General features: G+C 38.4%; 1 protein-coding gene across 1 annotated transcript; it reads right to left on the bottom strand.

Annotated features, from left to right (window-relative positions):
* Nucleotides 1-4,954: 4,954 nt before the first annotated feature.
* Nucleotides 4,955-23,921, bottom strand: LOC125364898 (UDP-glucuronosyltransferase 2B31-like). Its single transcript, XM_048364669.1, has 6 exons — nucleotides 23,092-23,921; nucleotides 21,824-21,972; nucleotides 11,937-12,068; nucleotides 9,270-9,357; nucleotides 8,198-8,417; nucleotides 4,955-5,541 (listed from the first exon to the last, which is right to left on the bottom strand). Exons 1-6 carry the CDS (start codon nucleotides 23,813-23,815, stop codon nucleotides 5,262-5,264), a joined length of 1,593 nt encoding a protein of 530 aa, XP_048220626.1. The 5' UTR covers nucleotides 23,816-23,921; the 3' UTR covers nucleotides 4,955-5,261.

The raw sequence follows: 23,921 nt of genomic DNA, 5'->3' as shown, positions 1-23,921 counted from the left end.
TGTAAGATTTAAATAAATGTTTGCTACGAAAAGAGAAACAAACAGCACCAAAAAAACAGGCCATGTCACTCTACTTTTTGATGTTATTAAAATCTCAGTATTTATTTAAATATAATTAAACTATATAATTAAATACGTATTTCCTTCTATGCAGCAACATAACATATAAACTCAGAAATATGATGTAATATTCACTCAAACATCATTAGGTCAGTGTACCAGGCTTAGTTTAGTTCCCCAAATTTAGTAACCTATTTCAGTGATCTTTGATCCTTTAAGTTAACTCAGTTGTTTGAGAGTCTGACTGAATTCTTAGTATTGCTAATCTGAACTTTGTTTTCTATTAGTGAATTAAGAATATCAATTTAGTATAATAAAAACACATACTTGAATTTAAGAGGTAGAAAAATATTGAGAGAACTGAACTCACTCTTCATATAGTTGATATTCTAATGTGTAATTTGAGTTCCTTTTTTAAATTTAATTTTATTGTCAAGGTGATGTACAAAGGGGTCACAGTTACATACATAAGGTAGTGAGTACGTTTCTTATCTAATATTGTGACACCCTTCCTCATTTTTCTCCCACTTTCCCTCATCCTAACTCTGCTCCCCCATTATAGTATGAAAACTACAAACCAATTACGTCTGTATCCAGTAATCAGCAGGATCTTAGGATTTAAAATACATAGTCTATGTAGTTATTAAACAAGTGTGGAAATGCATGTAACATAAGCATTATTTTTCATGAGAATTTCACTGCTGGTGGTAAAAGGACCGGTACAGAGTTGTAGCAACACAGTCCTACAACTTTAGGAGAAATAATCAGGGGGATCTGAAAATTTCCCTGAGAGGTAATTTCTCTTGACCTAATGACATTTGAATTTGGCACATGGTGAATGGTCCTGCACATAACAAAACGTCAACAGATATTCTTTATTTTTTTTTTGCATTGTAAGATTGGAATGTAAGCATAGAGAAATTAGATTAATTTTGAAATTTTCTCCCTCTCATCCCCTCTCCCCTTCTTCTTCTTCTCCTTCTCCTTCTTTCTCCTCTTCCTCCTCCCTCTCTCCTTCCTCCTCCCTCTCTCCTTCCTCCCTCCCCTCCTCCCTCCCTCCCTCCTCCTGCCTTACTCCCTCCCTCCCTCCCTCCCTCCCTCCCTCCCTCCCTCCCTCCCTCCCTCCCTTCCTTCCTGTCTTGTGCCATGGCTTTAACTCAGGGCCTGGGCACCATCTTTGAGCTGTCTTGCTCATGAGCCACAGCTCCACTTTCAGGTTTTTTCGTAGTTAATTGGAGGTAAATGTGTCACAGGCTTTTCTTCCCAGGCTGTCTTAGAATCACTATCCTCAGATCTCAGCCTCCTGAACCAGCTTAGGATTACATTCATGAGCCTCAGGCACCCAGCTGAAATTTTCTTAATTAAATTGCATATGTTCATTTCCAGTTTAACTATCATTTTTCCAGAAACCCCTTAGTCTTGCTTTCCCTGTAGACTCTCCAGGTCATTCTGGAGGATCCATTTGTATAGTCAAGTGGTGGGTCCCATGGTATCTGAATTCCGGTCATCAAAGGCCCATGTAATCATTTTAGAAAATTAAAACCTCTTTATTATATGATTCAACTTTTAATTACAGCATGTTAGAATTCTAAGAGGTTCAGAAATTGCATAGTTAAAAGCTCATCATGTGACAAACTAGAAAATGAAGCATGATGGTAAATAGGGAGAACTATTGCAATTGTGATGTAGAGTCCTTCTTTATTTATTACATTGAGTCATGGTTTGGCACAAAACCATGGTAATTCACAATTTGGGCCTAATGTAAGTGACCATTTTATGGTTGTTATAATTCTCTTGTAATAATCTGTCAAAATTCTAATGTGTGGAAGGACACATTTGTGTTATTTTGTATGCCTATATATTACCATACTACTTACTTTTCAAACTAATTATTAATGTTTTGTGTGAGAGAAGTATGGGGTTTACCTAGGACTTCCTTTCTCTCAAATTAGTTCATTAGTGTTTCATTATTGTAAGCTACATTTTCTAATGACCAGGGTTTACTTAAAGGATTCTATCCTGTCCTTTAAGGATTCTAACTCCACAAATGCAGAAATACATCAAATTGTCTACTTTTGCTCTACTCTTTATTTTTTCCTTCTTTGATCTTCTGAATAGAGAAAAGACCAGTTAGTTGATAAGATATTTGGACTCATGGTTTATGGGTCCTAGCCTTCTTTTCTTTATAATAACACCACAATCAGTACAAAGTGTAAACCCATTCCAACATATAGAAATGAACCAAGATGACTTATAAATACAACAATGTATTTCAGATTTTTCAATACCCTCTTATCAATATTCTGTTGGTGGAAATAATCATTAAACTTTGATAATATTTGTGATACATACCATATCACCATTATTTTTGCAACGAAAATGAAGCAATGATAGGGAAAACTTTGATGATTATTCTTATTTTACTTTAATATCATTAAAATTGTGCTTCAAGTACCTGTACAAATGTAATATCATTTTAATAATAACTTCACACTTCACCTGAAAAACAAATTCTTTCTGAGCATACAAAGTTATTGTAATATTTACAAATCAGAAATACCTTTTGTACTATCTTGCCATCTGCTGTGTATACCTTTGCCTTTCAAGTATAGGAAGTAGTTTATGGTTATCATAATAGTTTACTTTTCACACAGGAAATTTCTTTTTTTTTTTTTTTTTTTTTTTTTGCCAGTCCTGGCCTTGGACTCAGGGCCTGAGCACTGTCCCTGGTTTCTTATTTGCTCAAGGCCAGCACTCTGCCAACTTGAGCCACAGCGCCACTTCTGGCCATTTTTTATATATGTGGTGCTGGGGAATCAAACCCAGGGCTTCATGCATACGAGGCAAGCACTCTTGCCACTAGGCCATATTCCCAGCTCACACAGGAAATTTCTATAATCAGGCTGTTTGAAGACTTGGATGTACTCATTGTGATCTATCACTGTGATACTTCATCTCATCTTTTATAGAACCTGTGGATAATGAAAATTATAGAACATTGTGATAATGTGATTACATTGATCATCTCTTCTGCATCAATGACTTTTCTTGTCTTTTATTATTTTCGTATCTTTATTATCTTTAAGTGGTTGTACCCAGGAGTTGCTGTCAACAAAGCAGTTTATGAATACAATGTGTCTTGATTGATGTCACTCCTTTAACATCTTAACCTATCCCTCATTTATTCTGCCAAGTATATATATATATATATATTTACTGTGACACACACACATATATGTTCACACCTATATGAGCATATATAAGCATATATTCATATATGTTACATATACTTTATTTGGGGGCAGACTGTTAACTCAGAGACTTGCAATTTGCACTTTCTCAGCTTGCTTGCATACCTTGTGGTGCTCTGCCATTTGAGCCATACCTGAAACCTGGCTTTTGGTTGTATATTTTGGAGACAAAGTCTCATGAACGTTTCTGCCTGGGATGGCTTTGGATTGTAATTCCCCAGATTTCACCTCCTAAATAGCTAATATTACAGGCATAAGTCACCAGCACCCAGATTTGAATTATGTGGGTATTTTTTGCATTTTTATTCTTATTGTTAAGTAATTGTACAAAGAAGTTACAATTCCATAAGTCAGGTGAAGAGTGTAATGATTCTTGTCAGTGGTTCATTTTTTACAGAGAAGCATATGGAGTTTGATTAAAGATTCATCATGTTTCCCAATACAAAATAGATACCAGTCTTTTTTTCTGGCATATGTTGCATGATATGATTAAAATGAATTAGGGCTTATGTAACTGATTTTAAAATACGATGTACAATGCAGTGTGCTAGTTCTTAGTTTTTAAAATGTGCTCAGAGTTGCTGAAGAATGACGTTAACCTTTCTCACGATACCTCATTCTTGCTAAATGACTGTTTTGTAAAATAAATTCATGTCCAAGGATTGAGAATGTTTCCTGGGGGATTTAGACGGCGGTCTTCATGCTAAAGAGGAAAACCAGAGATAGTTCAGTTTGGACCGTGTTGATTGTGAAGTACTACCTCAAATGTGGACCTGGCACTATATTTGTGGTTTGCTTTACTTGTCTCCTATACAAATTATTCAGTTAAAAATAATTTTCATCATTGCTGATCATAGAGAGTTATAGTGTTACCAGACTTAAAGGAAATTATTATATTACTTTCCATCATGATGGATGATTTAATTTTTCCCCTGGAATGTGTTAGGGCTACCGCAGGAACAGGAATGTTAGACTTGAATGTGTAAAGTCTGAAATTTAGAAAAAAATTCACCATTCAACTATACCACACAACAACGAACTCAGTTTTACAATATACTTGTGAAGGAGCTGCTACTGTATCTTGTTGTACAAAATGTGGGCATAAATGTCTATGTGTTCATTAGGGGTGAGGAGAAATTGAACAACTGAGGCCATGTATCTACTCTCAGAGACTCACATAAGAGGCTGGGGATATGGCCTAGTGGCAGAGTGCTTGCTTCCTATACATGAAGCCCTGGGTTCAGTTCCCCAGCACCACATACACAGAAAATGGCCAGAAGTGGCGCTGTGGCTCAAGTGGCAGAGTGCTAGCCTTGAGCAAAAAGAAGCCAGGGACAGTGCTCAGGCCCTGAGTCCAAGGCCCAGGATTGGAAAAAAAAAAAGCAACTCACATAAGAATGAGCAGGTTTAATATTTGAAGATCCTATTGCTATTGTGAATAGCTTTTCAATGATCTTGTACAAAACTTGGGAAGTGGTCTTGACTGCAATGCTATTAATAAAAGCTGAGATCTGAGGATCATGGTTCAAAGCCACTTGTGAGACTCTAAGCTATATTTAACCACCAAAAAGTCAAAAGCAGAGCTGTAGCCCAAGTGATAGAGCACTAGCCTTGAGCAAAAAGGCTACGGGACAGTTCCCTGGCCCTGAGGTCAAGCCCCAAGTAATGGCACAAAAAGCAAAAAATAATTTGGTAACCTCAGTGTGCTCAGGGTATTTTGTGAGAATCCACTTAGGATTTTCACCCACAATTTTTACAATACATATATTTGGACTTATTTTTGTTTTCTTAGCATTTTCCCCTTGGACTGAAATATTCAGGTCTTAAACAGAAAGTGAATAATTGCAAACAACATTTGAGGTGGCAAAGTAAGTTGTCATAATATATCTAGAAAGGACAACCTCTTTGTGCTGGGATTCACAGGACTTCCAGCTTCAGGACTAGGCACAATTAGTCCCTTTTCTTCTTTGTTCCACTTTGAGTGAACTTGCGGCAACAAAAGAGGCAGCATCGTGTGAAGATGAAGATGACAGCGGCCACGCAGGCCAGCAGGAAGCCAATGACATCCAGAGAGTGGTACTGGAGCCAGGTGAGGTCGTGGACGGCTGGGCGGAGGTGCTTGGCTCCTTTGTGGCGCATGACAAACTCGATCCAGAAGACAGCTCGGTCCAGGGGCTTCACGGGCTGATCGTGGTGAATTCTTGATAACTTCATTACATTCTGCTTATAGCTACAAGAGAAATGTAGAAGCAATTGCCTAGACTTATTGAACCAAGTAAAGCATTTTAAAAGTGCCATGCAAATAGTTTCAATTGATCCTTATAGACATACCACCCTGGTGGTATATACAATATACAATGCTTGTTTCTTACTTGGGTATTCCGGTTGACTAACGTTTGCAAAGTGAAATGAAATGGCATGAAGGAAAGTTATTCTTTATCCGTGAGAAGAAATGATAAGGGGAGATTCGACATCTGGAAAACACACGTAGAAATTCAACTGGAAATCTCTTGTTTCCAAGCGTGTGAAGAGGAATCATGTCCTGGCACGTGAAATGCCTCCTACCCATGTTCTTCTCCCACCTTATATCTTTTATTTCCTACATAGATTCAAGAATGTTTTAACCGCACTACTCAAATTATATTACTTCTCTCTAGGTACCTATTTCTTCTCAGAAAGAAGCAACAACTCTAGGCATTCCCACACAGTGAGGTCAAAGGACGACACTCTTCTGAACACAAAGGTGCAATGCCCGTGTGTCGCTGACGATGTGAGATAAGATTTATGGAAATGAACTCCAGGAAACCGAAGCAAGAGGGATTGTTTCCCTTCATCATTGTCTTTCTTTCCTTCTGGTCTTGTTTATTGGGAGGCTGATGAGCCGGGGCACAGAAATGGAGGGACAAAGGCTGAATTGCAGCAGTGGTCCGCCTTAGCCACTATGTTGAAAATGAAATATACAACTTGGGGGTGGAGATGGGAGGGGGAAAAACTGAGGGAGAATGACAGAAGGGGTGACACTGTCCAAAAGAAATATACTCATTATCTGACCTATAACTGCAACTTCTCTCTACACTGCCTTTATAATAACAATAAAAATAAAAAAAAAATATTTTGAAAAAGAGCTAGCCAGGATTCCCAGGGGGTTAGAATGAAGCAAAAAGAAGACACAATAATTTGCCTTAGATCTTTCTGTTCTACCATACTGTTCCAAATTATGTATATGGGTTTAAACATCAAATAATGGGATTTTTTTTAAAGGAAAAAAAAGAAAACATCCCCAACCATCAGTTTTAATCTTGGATTTGGTGAATCCAAATGGCCAGAACAGAATTTTCTCTTGTCACTGTCTCTCTTCATTCTTTACTTTTGTAACATGAATCTTCTAGCTGAGATTAATGGTGCTTCTGCGATGCCTTTACAAAAATTTAATGTTCTCTCTCCTTTTTAGATACACATTATCCCCTCTGTACTTTTGTTTCATTATTGAGATCTTAATTTATAGGTCTTGTGTCCGAAGGTATTTTCCAAATGATGTATTAGCAGAGCATCACAAACATGTGGAATAATGATAACATCATGTTATGTATTTTCCTGGTGTGATAAAAATGCTTAAATTATATAATGTAAAAGTTTCATGGAACTGGGTTCTGGTGGCTCACACTTGTAATCTTAGCTACTCACAAGGCTAACATTTGATAATCACTGTTCAAAACCAGCTGGGAAAGGAAAGACCATCAGACTCTTACCTCGAATTAACCAGAAAACTGGAAGTGGCACTGTGGGACAAAATGGGAAAGTGCTAGCCTTGGGCAAAAGAGCTCAGGGACAGTATCCAGGCCCTGAGTTCAAGCTCCACGACTGACTAAAAAAACAAAAGTTTCATAGGACTGAGACTTAGGTCCAGTGATAAGGTGCTGGTCTAGCAAGGGCAAGGCCATTAGTTCAATCTCAAAGACTGTCAGAAAAAGCCAAATCATTGAAGCAGCATTTCTAATCTGCACATCAAGCTGCAGAATATCTTTCTAGTATTGGCAAGGTCCAGAATTCAAATTCAAATATTGCCAAAAGAAGCTTCATGTCTGTAAAAGTAGTTTATATAACTGAATTGAATTAACTACATTTGGATATTTATGTAAATTTTGTAAGTACTATAAGTCATTAATTAAGTCAGTAAACAATGGAAATTTGAAAAAAATTACACCAAAAGTTCGACAAGTTTGAGAAATTTCAGGTCTACAATTAAAAAAATTTGTATTTGTACTTTACCTTCCATTTCATCATTCTTTTCCTATGTAGATTCAGTCATATTTTAAGAATTGTATTCTCATTAAAATAGCTATATATACCCATTATTGTTTGCGTATGTTGAAATTATTTCATTAACTTATTATGCAATGACTACATAAGACCAAATACAACTTTAACTTTCTCGTTCAAAATAAAAACCGATTTCTTCAGATATAAAAAGATCATTTAGCTGGATGCCAGTGACTCACACCTGTTATCTTAGCTACTTAGAAGACTGAGATCTGAGGATTGTAGTTCAAAGCCAGCCTGGGCAGGCAAAGCTATGAGACTCATCTCCAGTTAAGCACCAGAAAAAGGTGAAGCTCTGGCTCAAGTGGTAGCTTGCTCTCCTTGAGCAACAAACTCAGGGACAGTACCTAGGTTCTGAGTTCAAGCCCATGACCAACACACATACACCACACCACACCACACATCACACCACACACACACACACACACACACACACACACACACACACACAATCATTTAATTTTTTTCAATAAAATCCTCCTACAAATAGGAACAGAACACGTGCTCACTGACAAGAATCCTTCTATAATACTAATACTATCCGGTGAAGAAGTAGTTATACTCACGAAGGGTTGTTAATGACGGTCTTCAAGGCATCCAGAAGATCTTTACTTGACAATGTGATAAAGTTCAATCCTATAGCTGCTCCCCTGGCTTTCATTTGATCAATGTTATGAGGCTGATCCGCAAACAGAGGAATGCCCACCATTGGCACGCCATGGTAGATGGCCTCGTAGACACCATTGGTGCCACCGTGAGTGATGAAAGCCTTGGTTTTTGGATGACCTATGATTAGATGAATTTTCACAAAATTACGTATTTAAAATTTCAAGAATGGAATGAGAAAAGTGCAATCGATTGCTTTAACAGGGCTTAGTATTGGCCGGATAGCAGATAGTGTAGCAGTGAGGCTCCCTTGAATTTATTTTGATATCCCAGAAAACAGCCCTCTAGGTCTTCTGGAGAGACAGCAGATGGCTCCCTCAAAGAGGTAATGCGTGACTTCAGACTCGCAGTGAAACGGGATTGACAAGAGGAGAACAAAAGCAACATTGTTGTAAAAGGTGCAACCGATACCAAATTAAAAATCTAGGTAACGTACTGGCTTATTCTTGGAAAGAAAGTCAATGAAGTCCGTGGATTTTATATGTAGGGTAACACGAAGTGTGATAGGTGTCATGCCAGAATCACAAGAAACACAGGCCACTGTTCAGGGAGAAATGTGTTACCACTTCATGAGAAAGTGTGTTGATTAAGCTCCTTGGAATGGGCAGAATCCCCAGTAACACTAAAGAGGATGTTATTGACAGTGACCTTCAAAATTCTTCTGCAGTGAGGAAGTAAGGAAAGCATCTGAAATATACAACAAAGGGACAATCCACAAAGGGACTGAAAAATGCTTGGAGAAGTAGTTATACCTGAATTAAAGACTCTTGGATTCTGCCCAGAAAGAAGTTGAGTGTGTACACTAAAGTGACAATTTTTCAATGGATTTATTCACTTGGATATTAGAAATATGTGAAGACAAGTGTTATTTTTGAGATTTGAAATAAATACTAAGTTTGTTTCCTGTTGAACCAATATGTTCACAACTGGCTATTTTTTTGTGTTTTCACTGTTAACTCCTGTGAATTTTACCAAGAAGGTCATTCTGTGGGAGCCATTTGTACAGCCGAGTGTTGGATCCCAAGGAATATGGTATCTTGCCCTCGTATCTCCATAGAACCTGTTAGGGAGAGAGAAGATTACTCTGTATCTCAAATGTCAACTCATAGCATGATTGAATTCTATGGAATTGATTCCTAAATTGAACATATTCCACAGGAACAGATTAAGAAATCTTGAGAGGATATTTTAAAGTTATATGAATTACCAAAGGTCTAAAGGAAATAGAATATTTCTATACTTTTCATATTTCATAGTCAATGAGCTGTAATTGAGTTGTATTTGTAGAAAATAATTAAGACAAATGTGTGAAGTAACAAATTCAAGCCTTTATGAAACTTTTTAGGCCGTCACAATTTTGAGATGGAAAGTGTGGTAAGAAATAATTGACCACATATTAAGTTTACTATGTGTATTTCACCTTAACTCTCAGCTAAAGATGATTATTTAACTATATTTCTTCTTGGGTGGTATGGGAAAGTGTTTTCTCCTGTCCAGTTGTTCCTTAAGTTATGTATTACAATTAGCTTATTTCTAAAAATGAAAAAAAAAGCAAGCTCATACAGTCAGCTACTCGAGAAATATATTCATTCTAACAAGGAAGCAAGTGTAATTTGTGTTAGATGACAAACACTACCCACAAGAAAAATTTGAAAAGGCAATTTTCAACCCTAATTCAGAATTTACAGCTAGGTTTGTATTTGTTTTTCTTTCTTTCTTTTTGCTGGTATTGCAGTTTAAGTCAGGGATTGAGGGGGCGCAGCTTGCTTTTTAGGCTATTGCTCTATTTATCACTTGAGTTCTGTCTCTAGTCCAACACTGTGGTTAATCTGGAAATGGAGTCTCAAAGACTGTTCCTCCCAGTCTGGCTTTGGACCATTACCCTCACAGATGGTAGCTGCTGAAAAATAAGAAAATTGTGATGTTGGTAAATTTTATTCATCATTTGTTTCATCTTGAGAGTTTTGAAGACTACAAAGTTTGATAATTTTAAGGAAGTCTTACAGATCAAAATAATTTTCATTCCTACTCCTAAAATACAGCACACTGAATTTTAACCCAGCAAGCAATTCATAAACTGGAATATAACTTATAAGAATTAGATTCTGCACAAATGGATAAAAAACCTTGAAACTTACAGAAAAATTACCATAGGTAATTGGGGGGCTCTATATCAGACAGGACACTAAAAAGGAGTACATAGGGGCTGGGAATATGGCCTAGTGGTAGAGTGCTTGCCTCATGTACATGAAGCCTTGGGTTCAATTCCTCAGCACCGCATACATAGAAAAAGCCAGAAGTGGCGCTGTAGCTCAAGTGGTAGAGTGCTAGCCTTGAGCAAAAAGATGCCAAGGACAGTGCTCAGGCCCTGAGTTCAAGCCCCAGGAGTGGCCAAAAAAAAAAGGTAGTGCATAAATTCTCAAATAATGCAAATATATAAAACCATATGTTGTCATATATGTGTTGGAGTTTTTCTGAGTTCTTTTCTATACCATACTTGCACTCTCCTGGTTCTGTTTTATATTCTTTTCTACCTCCTCAAGTAGGAGAAAACTAGTCTGATGTGTTAGAAGAAGAATTGTTGTATCACAGACATTAGAGTACACATTAGAGTACACCAAGAACAAAAGCCCTCTCTGCCCTTTTTATGTTTTCCTGCTGCAAACACTGGCAGGGTTATCCACCAGAGCAAAGCACTTTGTCTTTCTCTAATATGTTTTGCCAAGGAAGGCTCTTGGAAATGGAGTTACTGAATTCTGGTCTACTTTGAGTAGTTTTTTGAACATTTCACCCCATTTCTATAGGCTAAAATAAGGGCAAGTAAGGAAGAGCTGACTTACATTATGGTAAAAGGAAGATAAATAAGAAAGAGCTTACATTGAATACCTAAACTACATGAAAACACTCAACCTCTTTTCACTTTGCATAATATTATTTGCAGACTCACTGTCTAATTAACATTGTATTGGTTACTGATAAGACATTGTGTGGGTATATATATCTGCATATATATGTATAATATATGTATATATTCATCAAGAATCTTGCACGGAAAAGGAAAGAATAGCAGTGCAGAATTTGGTGATTTGGTGTATTGGTCTGCAGTTATACTCAAGTATCTATTTCTTTATTTTATTTTTTTATTTTTTGCCATTCTTGGGGCTTGAACTCAGGGCCTGGGCACTTTCCGTGAGCTTCTTTTGCTTAAGGCTAGCACTTTACCACTTGAGCCACAGCGCCACTTCAGACTTTCTCTATTTGTGTAGTGCTGAGAAATCAAACCCAGCCACATTCCCAGCCCTTACACTTACATTTATTGCATGCTTGATATAATCTTTCTGATAACAGTGATGATGCCAAAATTATTATCAATAAAAACACCTGTCATATATCTTTTAAAATTATGTATATGATGAATTAGAGATGCTATAACATTTTTGTTATTGCTGCTGCTGCTTTTTTTTTGGCTACACATGTATTTGAACTCATGGCCTTGGGCTTGCCAGGCAAATACAATACCATTTGAATCATCTCTGGCCACCTATGTACTTTTGACGCAAGAAGTTTCTGGACACAAACCTTCCTCAGGGTTTAATAACGCATTATGCTGGTGTCCACCAAAAAGGACTCCAACCTTACCTTTTGTGGGATCTGTGCTAGCGCCAATGCAATCACGTTGGCCCTCTCTTCTGTCATGTTACTGACCATTGACCCCAGAGAAAACACCACAACGCCCTCGTCGCCAGAGCTCTGGACAAAGTCTTCCATTTCCTGTGAAGAAATAATTTCCCTCACAAAAGAGCAACAACACAGAAAACATACTAGAAAAACTGTTATAAAAATTTGGAGGGAAATTCAAGTAATATTAGGAATTATTAGAGTAATAGCTATTTTCGATTACCCACTAGCTCATTTTTTTTTTATTGTAAAGAGGGCTTACAGGTACATGAGTGAGGTAATTAGTACATTTTTATTTTATTTTATCTATTTTATTTTATTTTTCAAATTTTTAGGTTCTAGTTTCATACATTAGGCATTGGATACAGTTCTTGTACTGTTTGTTACCTTGTCCCGCATAACCCCCCTCCCTCCTCCCCCTTTCCCTTTCCCCCCATGAGGTGTTCAGTTCACTTACACCGAACAGTTTTGCAAGTATTGCTTTTGTAGTTGTTTGTCTTTGTTTTACCCTGTGTCTCTCGATTTTGATATTCCCTTTCAATTTCCTAGTTCCAATACCAGTATACACAGTTTCCAATACACTCAGATAAGATTACAGAGATAGTGTAGGTGCAACCACAGGAAGGTGATACAAGAACATCATCAATAATAGGAGCTACAGATACAGATGGGACGTTGAAAGTAGTTACAACTGTGATATAACAATCGTTTCCATCACATGGAGTTCATTTCACTTAGCATCAGAGCTATTGGGCTCTTGTGATCCTCTGCTATGACTTGCCTAAACCTGTACTAATTATTCCCAATAAGGGAGACCATAGAGTCCATGTTTCTTTGGGTCTGGCTCACTTCACTTAGTATAATTTTTTCCAAGTCCTTCCATTTCCTTACAAATGGGGCAATGTCATTCTTTCTGATAGAGGCATAAAATTCCATTGTATATGTACCACATTTTCCTGATCCATTCATCTACTGAGGGGCATCTGGGTTGGTTCCAGACTCTAGCTATGACAAATTGCGCTGCGATGAACATTGTTGTGCTGGTGGCTTTACTGTGATTTTGTTTGTGGTCTTTTGGTTAGATACCCAAAATTGGGGCTGCTGGATCATAGGGGAGTTCTATATTTAGCCTTCTGAGGAATCTCCATACTGCTTGCCAGAGTGGCTGAACCAGTTTACATTCCCACCAACAATGAAGTAGGGTTCCCTTTTGGCCACATCCCCTCCAACAATTGTTATTGTTAGTTTTCTTGATATAGGACATTCTTACTGGGGTGAGATGGAATCTCAATGCTATTTTGATTTGCATTTCTTTTATGGCCAGTGATGTAGAGCACTTTTTCATATGTCTCTTGGCCATTCTCATTTCCTCATCAGAGAAGTCTCTTTGTAAGTCTTTAGCCCACTTGATGAGGGGGCTATTGGTTCTTTGAGGTTTTGTTTTTAATTTTTTTAGTTCTGCGTATATTTTAGAGATGAGGCCTTTGTCTGTTGAAGGGCCGGTAAAGATCTTCTCCCAATCTGTGGGCTTTCTGTTTGTCTTGCGAGCTATGTCCTTTGCCGTGCAGAAGCTCTGCAGTTTGAGGCAGTCCATATGTCCAACCTTTCTTTGATTTGTAGCCTTTCTGGGTCATTGTTAAGGAAGTTCCGTCCTGTGCCAAGGAGCCCAAGTGTCTCTCCTACTCCTTCCTTTAGTGTTTTCAGGGTGTCTGTTTTGATTTCGAGGTCTTTAATCCACTTGGAATTGATTTTGGTGCAGGGTGATATATAAGGATCTAGTTTTAGTTTGTTGCATGTGTTGAGCCAGTTTTGCCAGCACCATTTGTTAAAGAGGCTATCTTTCTTCCAAACTATTGTTTTAGCTCCTTTATCAAAGATTAAGTAGGCGTAGTTCTGTGGGTTCATTTCTGGGTCTTCAATTCTGTTCCATTGGTCTTCAGGCCTGTTCGGGTGCCAATACCAAGCTGTTTTTATTACTATAGCTTTATAATACAGCTTGAAGTTGGGTATTGTAATTCCTCCAGCACTGTTCTTTCTGCTTAGGATTGTTTTTGCTATCCTAGGTCTTTTATTATTCCATATGAATTTCTGGATTGCTCCCTCTATTTCATTAAAAAATGGTGTTGGGATATTAATGGGTATTGCATTGAATTTGTAGATTGCCTTTGGCAATATTGCCATTTAGATTATATTAATCCTCCCAATCCAGGAGCATGGGAGGTTTTTCCATTTCCTTAGTTCTGACTTAATTTCATTTTTCAAGCTTTTAAAGTTCTCCTCAAAGAGGTCTTTCACTTCTTTGGTTAAGGTTATTCCTAGGTATTTTATGTTTTTGGGGGCTATTGCAAAAGGAGTTGCTTTCCTGATTTCAGCCTCGGTCTTTGGGTCGTTAGCATAGAGAAAGGCCATTGATTTTTGAGGGTTTATTTTATATCCTGCAACTTTGCCAACGTTTTGGATCAGCTCTAGTAGCTTGGGGGTAGAGTTTATGGGATTTTTTAGGTATAGGATCATGTTATCTGCGAAGAGAGAAAGTTTAACTTCATCTTTTCCTATTTGGATCCCCTTTATATTTTCTTCTTGCCTAATTGCTCTGGTTAGGAATTCCAGTACTACATTGAAGGGCAGGGGAGAGAGTGGTCATCCCTGCCTTGTCCCTGATTTTAAAGGGAATGGCTTTAGTTTTTCACCATTTAGAGTTATGCTTGCTGTTGGTTTGTCATAAACTGCCTTGATTATATTCAGGAACGTTCCCTAGAATCCCAGTTTTCCACGGCTTTTAGCATAAATGTGTGCTGGATTTTATCGAACGCTTTTTCCGCATCCAGAGATAAAAACATGTGGTTCTTTACCTTGTTCTGGTTGATGTGGTGGATTAATTGACTTGTGTATATTAAACCAACTCTGCATCCCTGGGATGAATCCAGTTTGATTGTTGTGTATGATTTTTTTGATGACCTGTTGAAGTCGAATGGCCACAATTTTGTTGAGAATTTTTGCATCTATGTTCATCGGGGAAATCGGTCTATAGTCCTCTTTCCGAGATGAGTCCCTGCCTGGTTTGGAGATGAGGGTTATACTGGCTTCATAAAATGAGTCTGGCAGTGAACGTTCTCTTTCAATTTCATTGAAGAGTTTGAGAAATATTGGAGTGAGTTCTGTTTTGAAGGCCTTGTAGAATTCTGCAGTGAATCCGTCTGGACCTGGGCTTTTCTTGGATAGGAGAACATTTATTGCCGTTTCTGTTTCAATACTGGATATGGGTCTGTTTAGAAGGTTTAAATCTTAATGGTTAAGTTTGGGGATATGAATTTTTTCTAGGAAATCATCCATTTCTTCTAAGTTCTTGAAGTTGTTGGCATAAAGGTTTGAAAATAGTCCCTTATTATTTTCTGAATTTCGGTTATTTCTGTGGTGATGTTACCTGTTTCATCTCTTATCTTGTTTATTTGAGTGTGCTGCCCTCGTTTTTTGGTCAGGTTTGCCAGGGTTCTGTCTATCTTGTTGATTTTTTCAAAGAACCAACTCTTTGTTTTGTTGATTCTTTCGATGGTTTTTTTCGTCTCTAATTGATTTAATTCTGATTTGATTTTAATTATTTGCTTCCGTCTATTGACTTGGGGTTTGGCTTGTTGTTCTCTCTCAAGGAAATTAAGGTGATTCCTTAAATTATTGAGTTGCTGTTTCTCCAGTTTGTTGGTGTATGAACTCAGAGATATAAATTTTCCTCTGAGTACTGCCTTTGCTGTGTCCCAAAGGAGCTGGTACTTTGTGTCCTCATCTTGATTGAATTCCATAAACATTTGAATTTCCGTTTTAATTTCTTCAATGACCCACTGATGGTTCAGCAGTGTGTTGTTTAGTCTCCACGAATTGTAGGAATTTCTGTGGTGGCTATTTGAGTTGAGCTCTAATTTTATTCCATTGTGATCTGAGAGAATGCAGGGAATGGTTTTGATACTTCTGAATTTGTACAGATTTTCTTTGTGCCCTAAGGTGTGATCTATTTTGGAGAAGGTTCCATGTGCTGCGGAGAAGAATGTGTATTCTGTTGTTGCTGGGTGGAATATTCTGTAGATGTCGGTTAAGTCTAGTTGGTCTATGCAATTATTTAGTTCTGTGGTTTCTTTGTTCAGTTTTTGGCGTGTTGATCTGTCTAGAGGTGATAGTGGAATGTTGAAGTCCCCAACTATCAATGTGTTTGGGTCTATGAGTGTTTTTAGAGTCAGTAGTGTTTGTTTGATGAAGTTGGGTGCTCCTGCATTTGGTGAGTAGATATTTAGAATGGTTATATCTTCCTGTAGGAGAGATCCCTAACTAGTATGTAGTAACCTTCTTTGTCTCTTACCTTTTTAAATTTGAAGTCAATGTTGTCTGATACTAGGATTGCAACTCCGGCCTTCCTATGGGGGCCATTTGCTTGATAGATTTGATTCCAGCCTTTCACTTTTAGAAGATGTTTACTTTTGCTGGATAGATGTGTCTCTTGGAGACAGCAGAAAAATGGATCTTGTTTTTTGATCCAACTTATGAGCCTATGTTGTTTGATTGGAGAATTAAGTCCATTAATGTTGAGAGTTAGGATTGAGAGATGATCGTCTGTTCCTTTCATTATCAGTATCTTGTTAAAAGCTGTGTCTTCCCATTTCTTGGTGTGATGTTTACTATTTAGGGTTCATTTCTCTGACTGTATTGGGATCTTGATTATTTTCCCTGTATAGTATATCTTTGAGGGTTTTCTGTAAAGCTGGTTGGGTGGAGATATATTGTTTCAGTTTTTCCTTACTGTGGAAGACTTTTATTTGACCTTCGGCTAAGAATGAGAGTTTGGTTGGGTTCAGAATTCTTGGTTGGTAGTTATTTTAATTTAGTTTTTGGTATACATCATTCCATGCTCTCCTTGCTTTCATGGTCTCTGCTGAGAAGTCTGAGGTAATTCTGATTGCTTTTCCTTTATATGAGATTGTTTTCTTCTCCCTAACAGCTTTAAGTATTCTTTCCTTGTACTCTACGGATCCTGTTTTGATCACAATTTATCTGTGGGATGTCCTATTCTGGTCTGGTTGGTTTGGGGTTCTAAATCTTTCTTGTATCTGTATAGGCCTTTCCTTCTGGATATTTGGGAAGTTCTCAGCTAACATTCTGTTAAATGGGTTGCCTATCCCATTAACTTCTTTCTCCAAGTTTTCCTCATTACCTATTATCCTTAAATTGGGCTTCCTGATCGTGTCTTGAATCTCCTGTAGCGATCTGTTTTGTTGATTGGACTGGATTTGTATTGATTTTTGATCTTTCTCCATAGAATGTAGGGAATCTTCAGCTCCTGAGATTTGATCCTCTGCTTCAGTTAGTCAGGACTGTAGGCTAGCTACTTGATTTCGAATCTCTTTTCCTTCTAACTGGTCTTTCCTGATGATTTCCATCTCATTTCCTAGGTCCTGTATGGACTTCTTTACTTCATTAACTTCATTACTTTGGTTTTGAGTGTTGTCTCTCAAATCTTTAAGCTGGTTAGCTATCTTTTCATTTGACTCTTGAAGTTCATTTATCTTTCTATTTGTGGATGCCATGAAATTCTCCATTAATTTTTGATTTGCCTCCTCACGCTCTAGAATAATTGACTGAAGAGATTCAAACTTTACATTTATTATGTTTTTCAGTAGACTTTGTAGACCATTTTCGGGGTTCTCTTCTATGTCTTTGATTGACTGCTCTGCTTCCGGCTTGTTTTGAGTGGGGGATAAGACTTCATTGTTTGCCATCTTTCTTGTGTTCCTTCTGCCCATTTGGATTAGGAATGCCTATCTACAAGCACCTGTGAGCACCATTTAAGTCCCAAAGCATCCCTTACCAAGCACTGTTGTGTAAATCTTATAAGTTCACAATTATATACAGATACCTTGTATACCTGTCTATAAAATTAGGTTTGGTGTTCCTAAAGAATACAATTTCAATATAACAACTGATCCTGGCCCTGTATTCAGTAGTTACTTATTTACTGTTACAACCCTATAAGCCATTCTTGTTCTTATATTAAGTTCTTTCAGGACTGGCTTTCTCTATGAACCCCTTTGATTCACTTGGATTGAGCAGGGATTCCCTCTATCTAATAACCAGGAGTCAATGGAGCCTGGATGTCCAGGCAGTAAATCAGGAGGGTAAGTTAGAGGTAGTAAAGAGAACAGAGTAAAATGTATTGGGGGGGGGTGGTGATTTTGGTTTAATTTCAGTGACGTGGAAATGTGGAGAAGAGTAGAATCAGTAGAGAGAACAAGGTTAAAATGATAGACAATGGAGAGTTAGCAGAAAGGAGTGGAGGTGTTATTCATAGGAAAGTAATTTTTAAAGAAAGAGAACGCAAAGAAAGGAATAAAGTAAAAATACTGGAAGACAGATGTACAAAACAGAGAAAAATTATTTAAAAAAGAAAAAATAAATAGGAAAAAACCAGAAAAATGAACAACCAAAATAAACAAACAAAAACTTGATAAAACAAACAGGTAAAAATGGAAAAAAAAACCCAACAATGTTTTAGAAGTGAAAAAATTTAAAAAAAAATTTAAAAATGTTTGAAAAGAAAGAAAAAAAAATAGAGTCCTCCTTGTTTGGGTGGTCTTTCCCCAGACTCTGGTTTCCTAGCCATGTTATGCAGCCTATTTTCCTGATTGGCTGTTTTGACTCGCTTTCAGTTTGCAAGGGGTGGATCTGCTCTGACCCTTCTCCTGTGTTGTTGCAATCCTGGGTCTCTGTGGTTTGCACAGCTTGCAGGTAGGCCTTGTGCATCCTCTGTAGGTGGGAACATGAGCAGTCTCGGGAACCGTGGCTCCTCTGTCTGCTGTGGGACCACGGCCTTTAACGCTTGGGTTTGAATAGCCTGTGGACTCAGCAGGGCGGGGCGCCTCTGGCCTGGTTTACCCGCCTGCTAGTCGTTTTCCTGGGGGAGGCTCCTCCCTCCTGGGCGGGGCGGCCTCCTTGGCAGAGGTGGCTATGGAATACAGCTTCGTTTTGGGCTGGGAATTGGGCTTCCTCTGTGACGGGACCATTTATCTGTCTCAGGAACTGTTCATCCCGCCTGGGCAGGGGGCGTTCTCCTGGGTGGAGCTGGCTCTCACTGGTCGGTCCCTCTTGACCTTTTCAAAGATGGCTCCTTTGTCCTCGCTTTCCGCAGGCCCGCTTTAGTTCCAATCTGGTCTGACTCTATGCCAGTGGCCAAGATGGCACTTTGCTCTGGCTGTGGGGGAAGGGCTGCCTTCCAGAAGCTGCTCTGTGGGCGCAAGTGAGAATATCTTTCGTGGGGTACTCATACTTTCTCTGCGATTTCAGGTCATCCATGCTCAGCCGCCATCTGGAGTCTTTCTCCCTGGTCTAAGCTGTGTGCTTTAGCTGCGTGGAGTGCAGGTTGCTGTGCTGGGCGCTGTGCTGGGTCCAGCACTGGCGTGGCGGCAGGGATGCCGCAAGGGGCTCAAATCTGTGTTTTCAGATGAGCAAAGTGGATTTTTCCTTCCTGGCCAGAATCCCTGTACTGTGAGAACTTACTCTGGCTCTCTTTCTAGGAGGAAAAGTTTCTATGGGGTGAGAAAACTGCGATCTCAGAGGGAGCTCAGCTAGGGCTCTGCAGTTCCTCCACCATCTTCCCGGAAGTCCCCCCCAGGGGGTGACAGTGTCACCCCCTCCCTCATTTTCTCCCACTTCTCCCTCCACCCCTCCCTGCCGCCCCAGATGTAAAGTTCATTTCCAACATGGTGTCCAGTATCATTGTTGCATTGGTTTGCCCTTTGTCTCACCATTTCTATGATTCTTCTCTATCCCAAGCCAGATAAACTTATGACGTACAAGACAAAGGGTACAGACAATGATAACAGGGAATAAACCAAAGGAAAAATAAAGAAAGAAAAAAGAAACAACTGAAAACATCGCAGTAAAAAAACACACACACACACAACCACAAAAACCTAGGTAGGTAAAGTACACGAGAAAGTTCAGTCATTTATGAGATAATTTGCAAAACAAACAAAGGCATCAATGATTACGACAGCCCCTATCTCTCTAGATAATTCTACACTAGGGTATTTATTTATTTATTTATTTATTATTTTTTTTTGCCAGTCCTGGGCCTTGGACTCAGGGACTGAGCACCTTCCCTGGCTTCTTCCCGCTCAAGGCTAGCACTCTGCCACCTGAGCCCCTTCTGGCCATTTTCCATATATGTGGTGCTGGGGAATCGAACCGAGAGCTTCATGTGTAGGGGGCAAGCGCTCTTGCCACTAGGCCATATTCCCAGCCCCTACACTAGGGTTTTTATCTGTACTAATTTTCATTTTCTACATAACACAACATGAGCTTGGACTTTTAACATGTGAGTTGGCATAATTATCTCTATGAACCTTCTGCTCTAGTTTCCATTACTTGCTGCCTTTGTTCTTGCAATTAAATATTTTCCATTTTCATTATCTTCTGTCTTTGCCATCTAACATGGTAAAAGTATTTAGAGGTATTCTTTAAAAAAAAAATCTCATGTCGTTCCATGCTTACCATTTTTGTGTGTAGTGCCTGAGTCTGAATTCAAGTTCACGCTTCACTTCTTCTGGTGACACGCTACCATTGAGCCTTGCCTCTAGTGCTGCTTCCATACTCAATCATTATTATTATTATTTTTTTTTTTTTGCACTGCTCCTGGTGTTCAAATTCAAGGCCTGGGCACCATCTTCGAGCTTTTCTGCTCAAGGCAGGCGCTCTAACATTTGAGCCATAATTCCACTTATGTCCTTTGGGTGGTTAATTGGATATAAGAGTCTCACAGACTTTTCTGCCAAGCTGGCTTTGAACCACAACCTCAGATTCAGTCTCCTGAGTAACTAGGAATACAGATGTGCCATCATAGCCTGGCTGGTTGTAAAGACATCTATCAATGTTTCAAAGTAATAATACTCTGGCTCCTACTTACCTCTTCAGAATCATTTGCATTTCCCCCCACTTCCTCTGCCATGCATTTTAAAAAAAAATGTGTGTCAGTCATCGGGCTTGAACTCAGGGACTAGGCACTGTCTCTGAGCTCTTTTGCTCAAGGATAGCACTACAGCATTTTGAGCCACCGCACCACTTTGGGTTTTTGAGTGGTTAATTGGAGATAAGAGTCTCATGGGGACTTCTCTGCCCTGGCTGGCTTTGAACCATGATCCTCAGATTTCAGCCTCCTGAGCAGTTAGAATTATAGGTGTGAGCCACTGGTGCCCAGTGAATTTGCATTTTTATTGACCTCTTCCTGCTAAACTAAGATTAGAGTTATTCAGAGGTATCCTTATGATTCTGTTTTTCTCTCTCCTGCCTCATCTCTTCACCTCTTTTGGCACTCATTCAGTTAAGATCTCAATTTATGAGCAAATCTACAGTGTTATCTGTAATGTCTGCCATCTCTTTCCTTAATATTGATGTATTTCCCTATGGTAACACTTTCATATAATTGCTTATTACTTTATAAATTTCTTAAATGAAGTAAATATGAGGTAGGTGTTTTTTAAGAATTGTGTCTCCATGTTTACATATTCAGCTTTTACTTTACAAATATTCTTTAAATGAATGGTTTATTCTCTCTTGAAAATTCCATAACCAGATGTTACATTTCCTGACCATAGTCTCCAAGGCACCTAGTTACTCTACGTTGTTTTCATGATAGTAATGAAACACTGTTAGCTCTGATGGGATAGAAATGTAAGTCTATAATATTCAACAGGATACTTTATACCATTCTTATCTCTCTCATTCCAGTCAAACTCCTTGAATAAAGAAGGCAGAATCATTTCCAATGGGCATGCAGTGAAAACCAATAAGGCAGATGGGAACAGATTTACCTTAGGCAGAGGTTTGGCAGGTTTGCAGTGGAATCCTCCTATAAATTCAAAATTTGGTAAGAGTGGGCGAGGAAATTCAATATCCCAGTAAGTTCGAATGAGCCATATATCAGCTTTGCTCATTGCTTCAAATATTGTAGTGGGTCTCCCTGAATACAATAAAAAAATTATAATCAAACATGGTAGTAAGGAAATGTGTGCTATATGATTTCCTGAAATTACTTGGTATAATGTAGGCAAGATAGACATTTTGTTTTGATAAATATAAATGTCCACACATACTATACTATATAAATTATATTATCTCAAAGCTATGAAAGTAGCAAATATGAATTCAAAGCAGTTTTTATCATTAAACTCATTTAATAACATTACACTGTCAGATATAACTTTCCTAGAATACTTCAGTGTAATTTTTATAGTTTAGCCAGTAATATTCTTTTTTTTTTTTCCAGACTTGGAGCTTGACCACTGGGCTTTAGCACTGTCCCTGGGTTCTTTTTGTTCAAGGCTAGCACTCTACCTCTGGAGCCACAGTGCCACTTCTGGCTTTTTCTAGGTAGGTGGTGCTGAGGAATCGAACCCAGGGCTTCATGTATACAAGGCAAGTACTCTTGCTCCTAGGCCATATTCCCACCCCCGGAAGTAATACTCTTGATCCGGGTTCTCCAAGCAAACTGTGAGCTTTCAAAGGATACAACTAAATTCCTGTTACTTTGTCCCTATTAGGAGATTGATAAGATTAACTACCCACATGCAGGTGAGAGCACACACACACACACACACACACACACGCGCATAAGGGTGTATACACACATATAATATATATACACATTGGAAGTCATAGCTTAGATTTTGAAAAATTAATTGCAAAGGATTTCTCTCATTATAGATAACTATTTTAATGGCTAGTAAGACATTTACTGAGTGTTTTCATTACAGATCTTTAACAAGAAAGAAATGCAAAATAAAATGAGTAAGCAATTTCTCTGAGAAAAAATTGAGTGGTTTCATTTTTAAGGTTAATATATCCTCTGCTATTCTGAAGAGGGATGGTCACAGGTTCTAACCAGCTCCATAAAAGCAATCCTTCCATAGTTTTTCTGAGATGAATGGGCCATCTTCCACTCTTATATCATCACATTCTACTTTTACTCCATCTTCTGATTTCATTATGCTTCTCATTTTATCATAATACTTAAATAAACTCATGAACAAAGGGACAGAAAAGTTTGGATTTCAAAGGAACATTTAATGATGTAGCTTACCTAGAACTTCACTGTAAAACTGATTCCACCTCTTCTCATTAAATATTTCTAATCCAAAGTCAAAAAACATCACAAATATCATATTTTTCACCCTCTCCAAGAATGTCATTCGATCAGTGAGTCCCGATATAGGAACGGGCACATAAGAAGGAGGGACTGGAATTCCACCACAGTACTTCTCATAGGTGTAGCCAGGGAAGAAGTGGAGCGTGTACACAAAAGGAATGCCGAGTAGATCAGCCAGCAGCTCTCCGCAGGGAACCACAGGGTCTGCTAGAACCACGTCAAATTTTGATTTTTGTAGTTTTGCCATAAGTTTCTTGTTGAACACGACATCTTTGCAGAGCCTTTCATTGACATCAGAGAAATGCATGAATGTTCTTTGCATTTCTGAATAGGCTTTCCAAAATGAATATTTTGGAAGTTCATATATCCATTCATTGATCCAATATTTGAAAACATTTTCGAAGTCATTTTTATCCAAAGATGTAGAATAAACCTCAAATTTAATAGTAGATGATTTGCTGGAATCCACTGCAATGGAAGCAGAAGATGCTAGGACAGTCACCTCATGACCTCTCTGCACAAGCTCTTCCAGGATGATTTTGACGTTGATCCAATGGCTATACTCCATGGGTAACATCAGCAGTTTCCCAGACTTTCCAGGAGTAAGAAAACACATGAGTTGTACCAGAAGACATACTGAAGTCCATTTCAAAGACATTTTGGAGCAACAGAATTTTTTTTTCTGTTGTAGCTTCTTTTTCCTCTCTTGATTTTTATTTTTTATTGTTAATATTCATGAGGAAATCAAACAACAAAAGCACAAC

Source organism: Perognathus longimembris, chromosome 16 (genome assembly GCF_023159225.1).
Source record: "Perognathus longimembris pacificus isolate PPM17 chromosome 16, ASM2315922v1, whole genome shotgun sequence".
In the NCBI taxonomy this organism is placed as follows: Eukaryota; Metazoa; Chordata; class Mammalia; order Rodentia; family Heteromyidae; genus Perognathus; species Perognathus longimembris.
The sequence above is the reverse complement of the archived record's forward strand: the minus strand, read 5'-3'. Positions and strand labels throughout refer to the sequence as shown.

Bases quoted from the DNA above. Each gene is read 5' to 3' on its own strand.
- LOC125364898 (XM_048364669.1), bottom strand. From the start codon at position 23,815: ATGTCTTTGAAATGGACTTCAGTATGTCTTCTGGTACAACTCATGTGT. The intron at 21,973-23,091 runs GTAAGCTACATC...TATTGTATTCAG, and splicing joins GTTTTACAGTGAAGTTCTAG to GGAGACCCACTACAATATTT. The intron at 12,069-21,823 runs GTAAATCTGTTC...ATTTCTTCACAG, and splicing joins CTGCCAAACCTCTGCCTAAG to GAAATGGAAGACTTTGTCCA.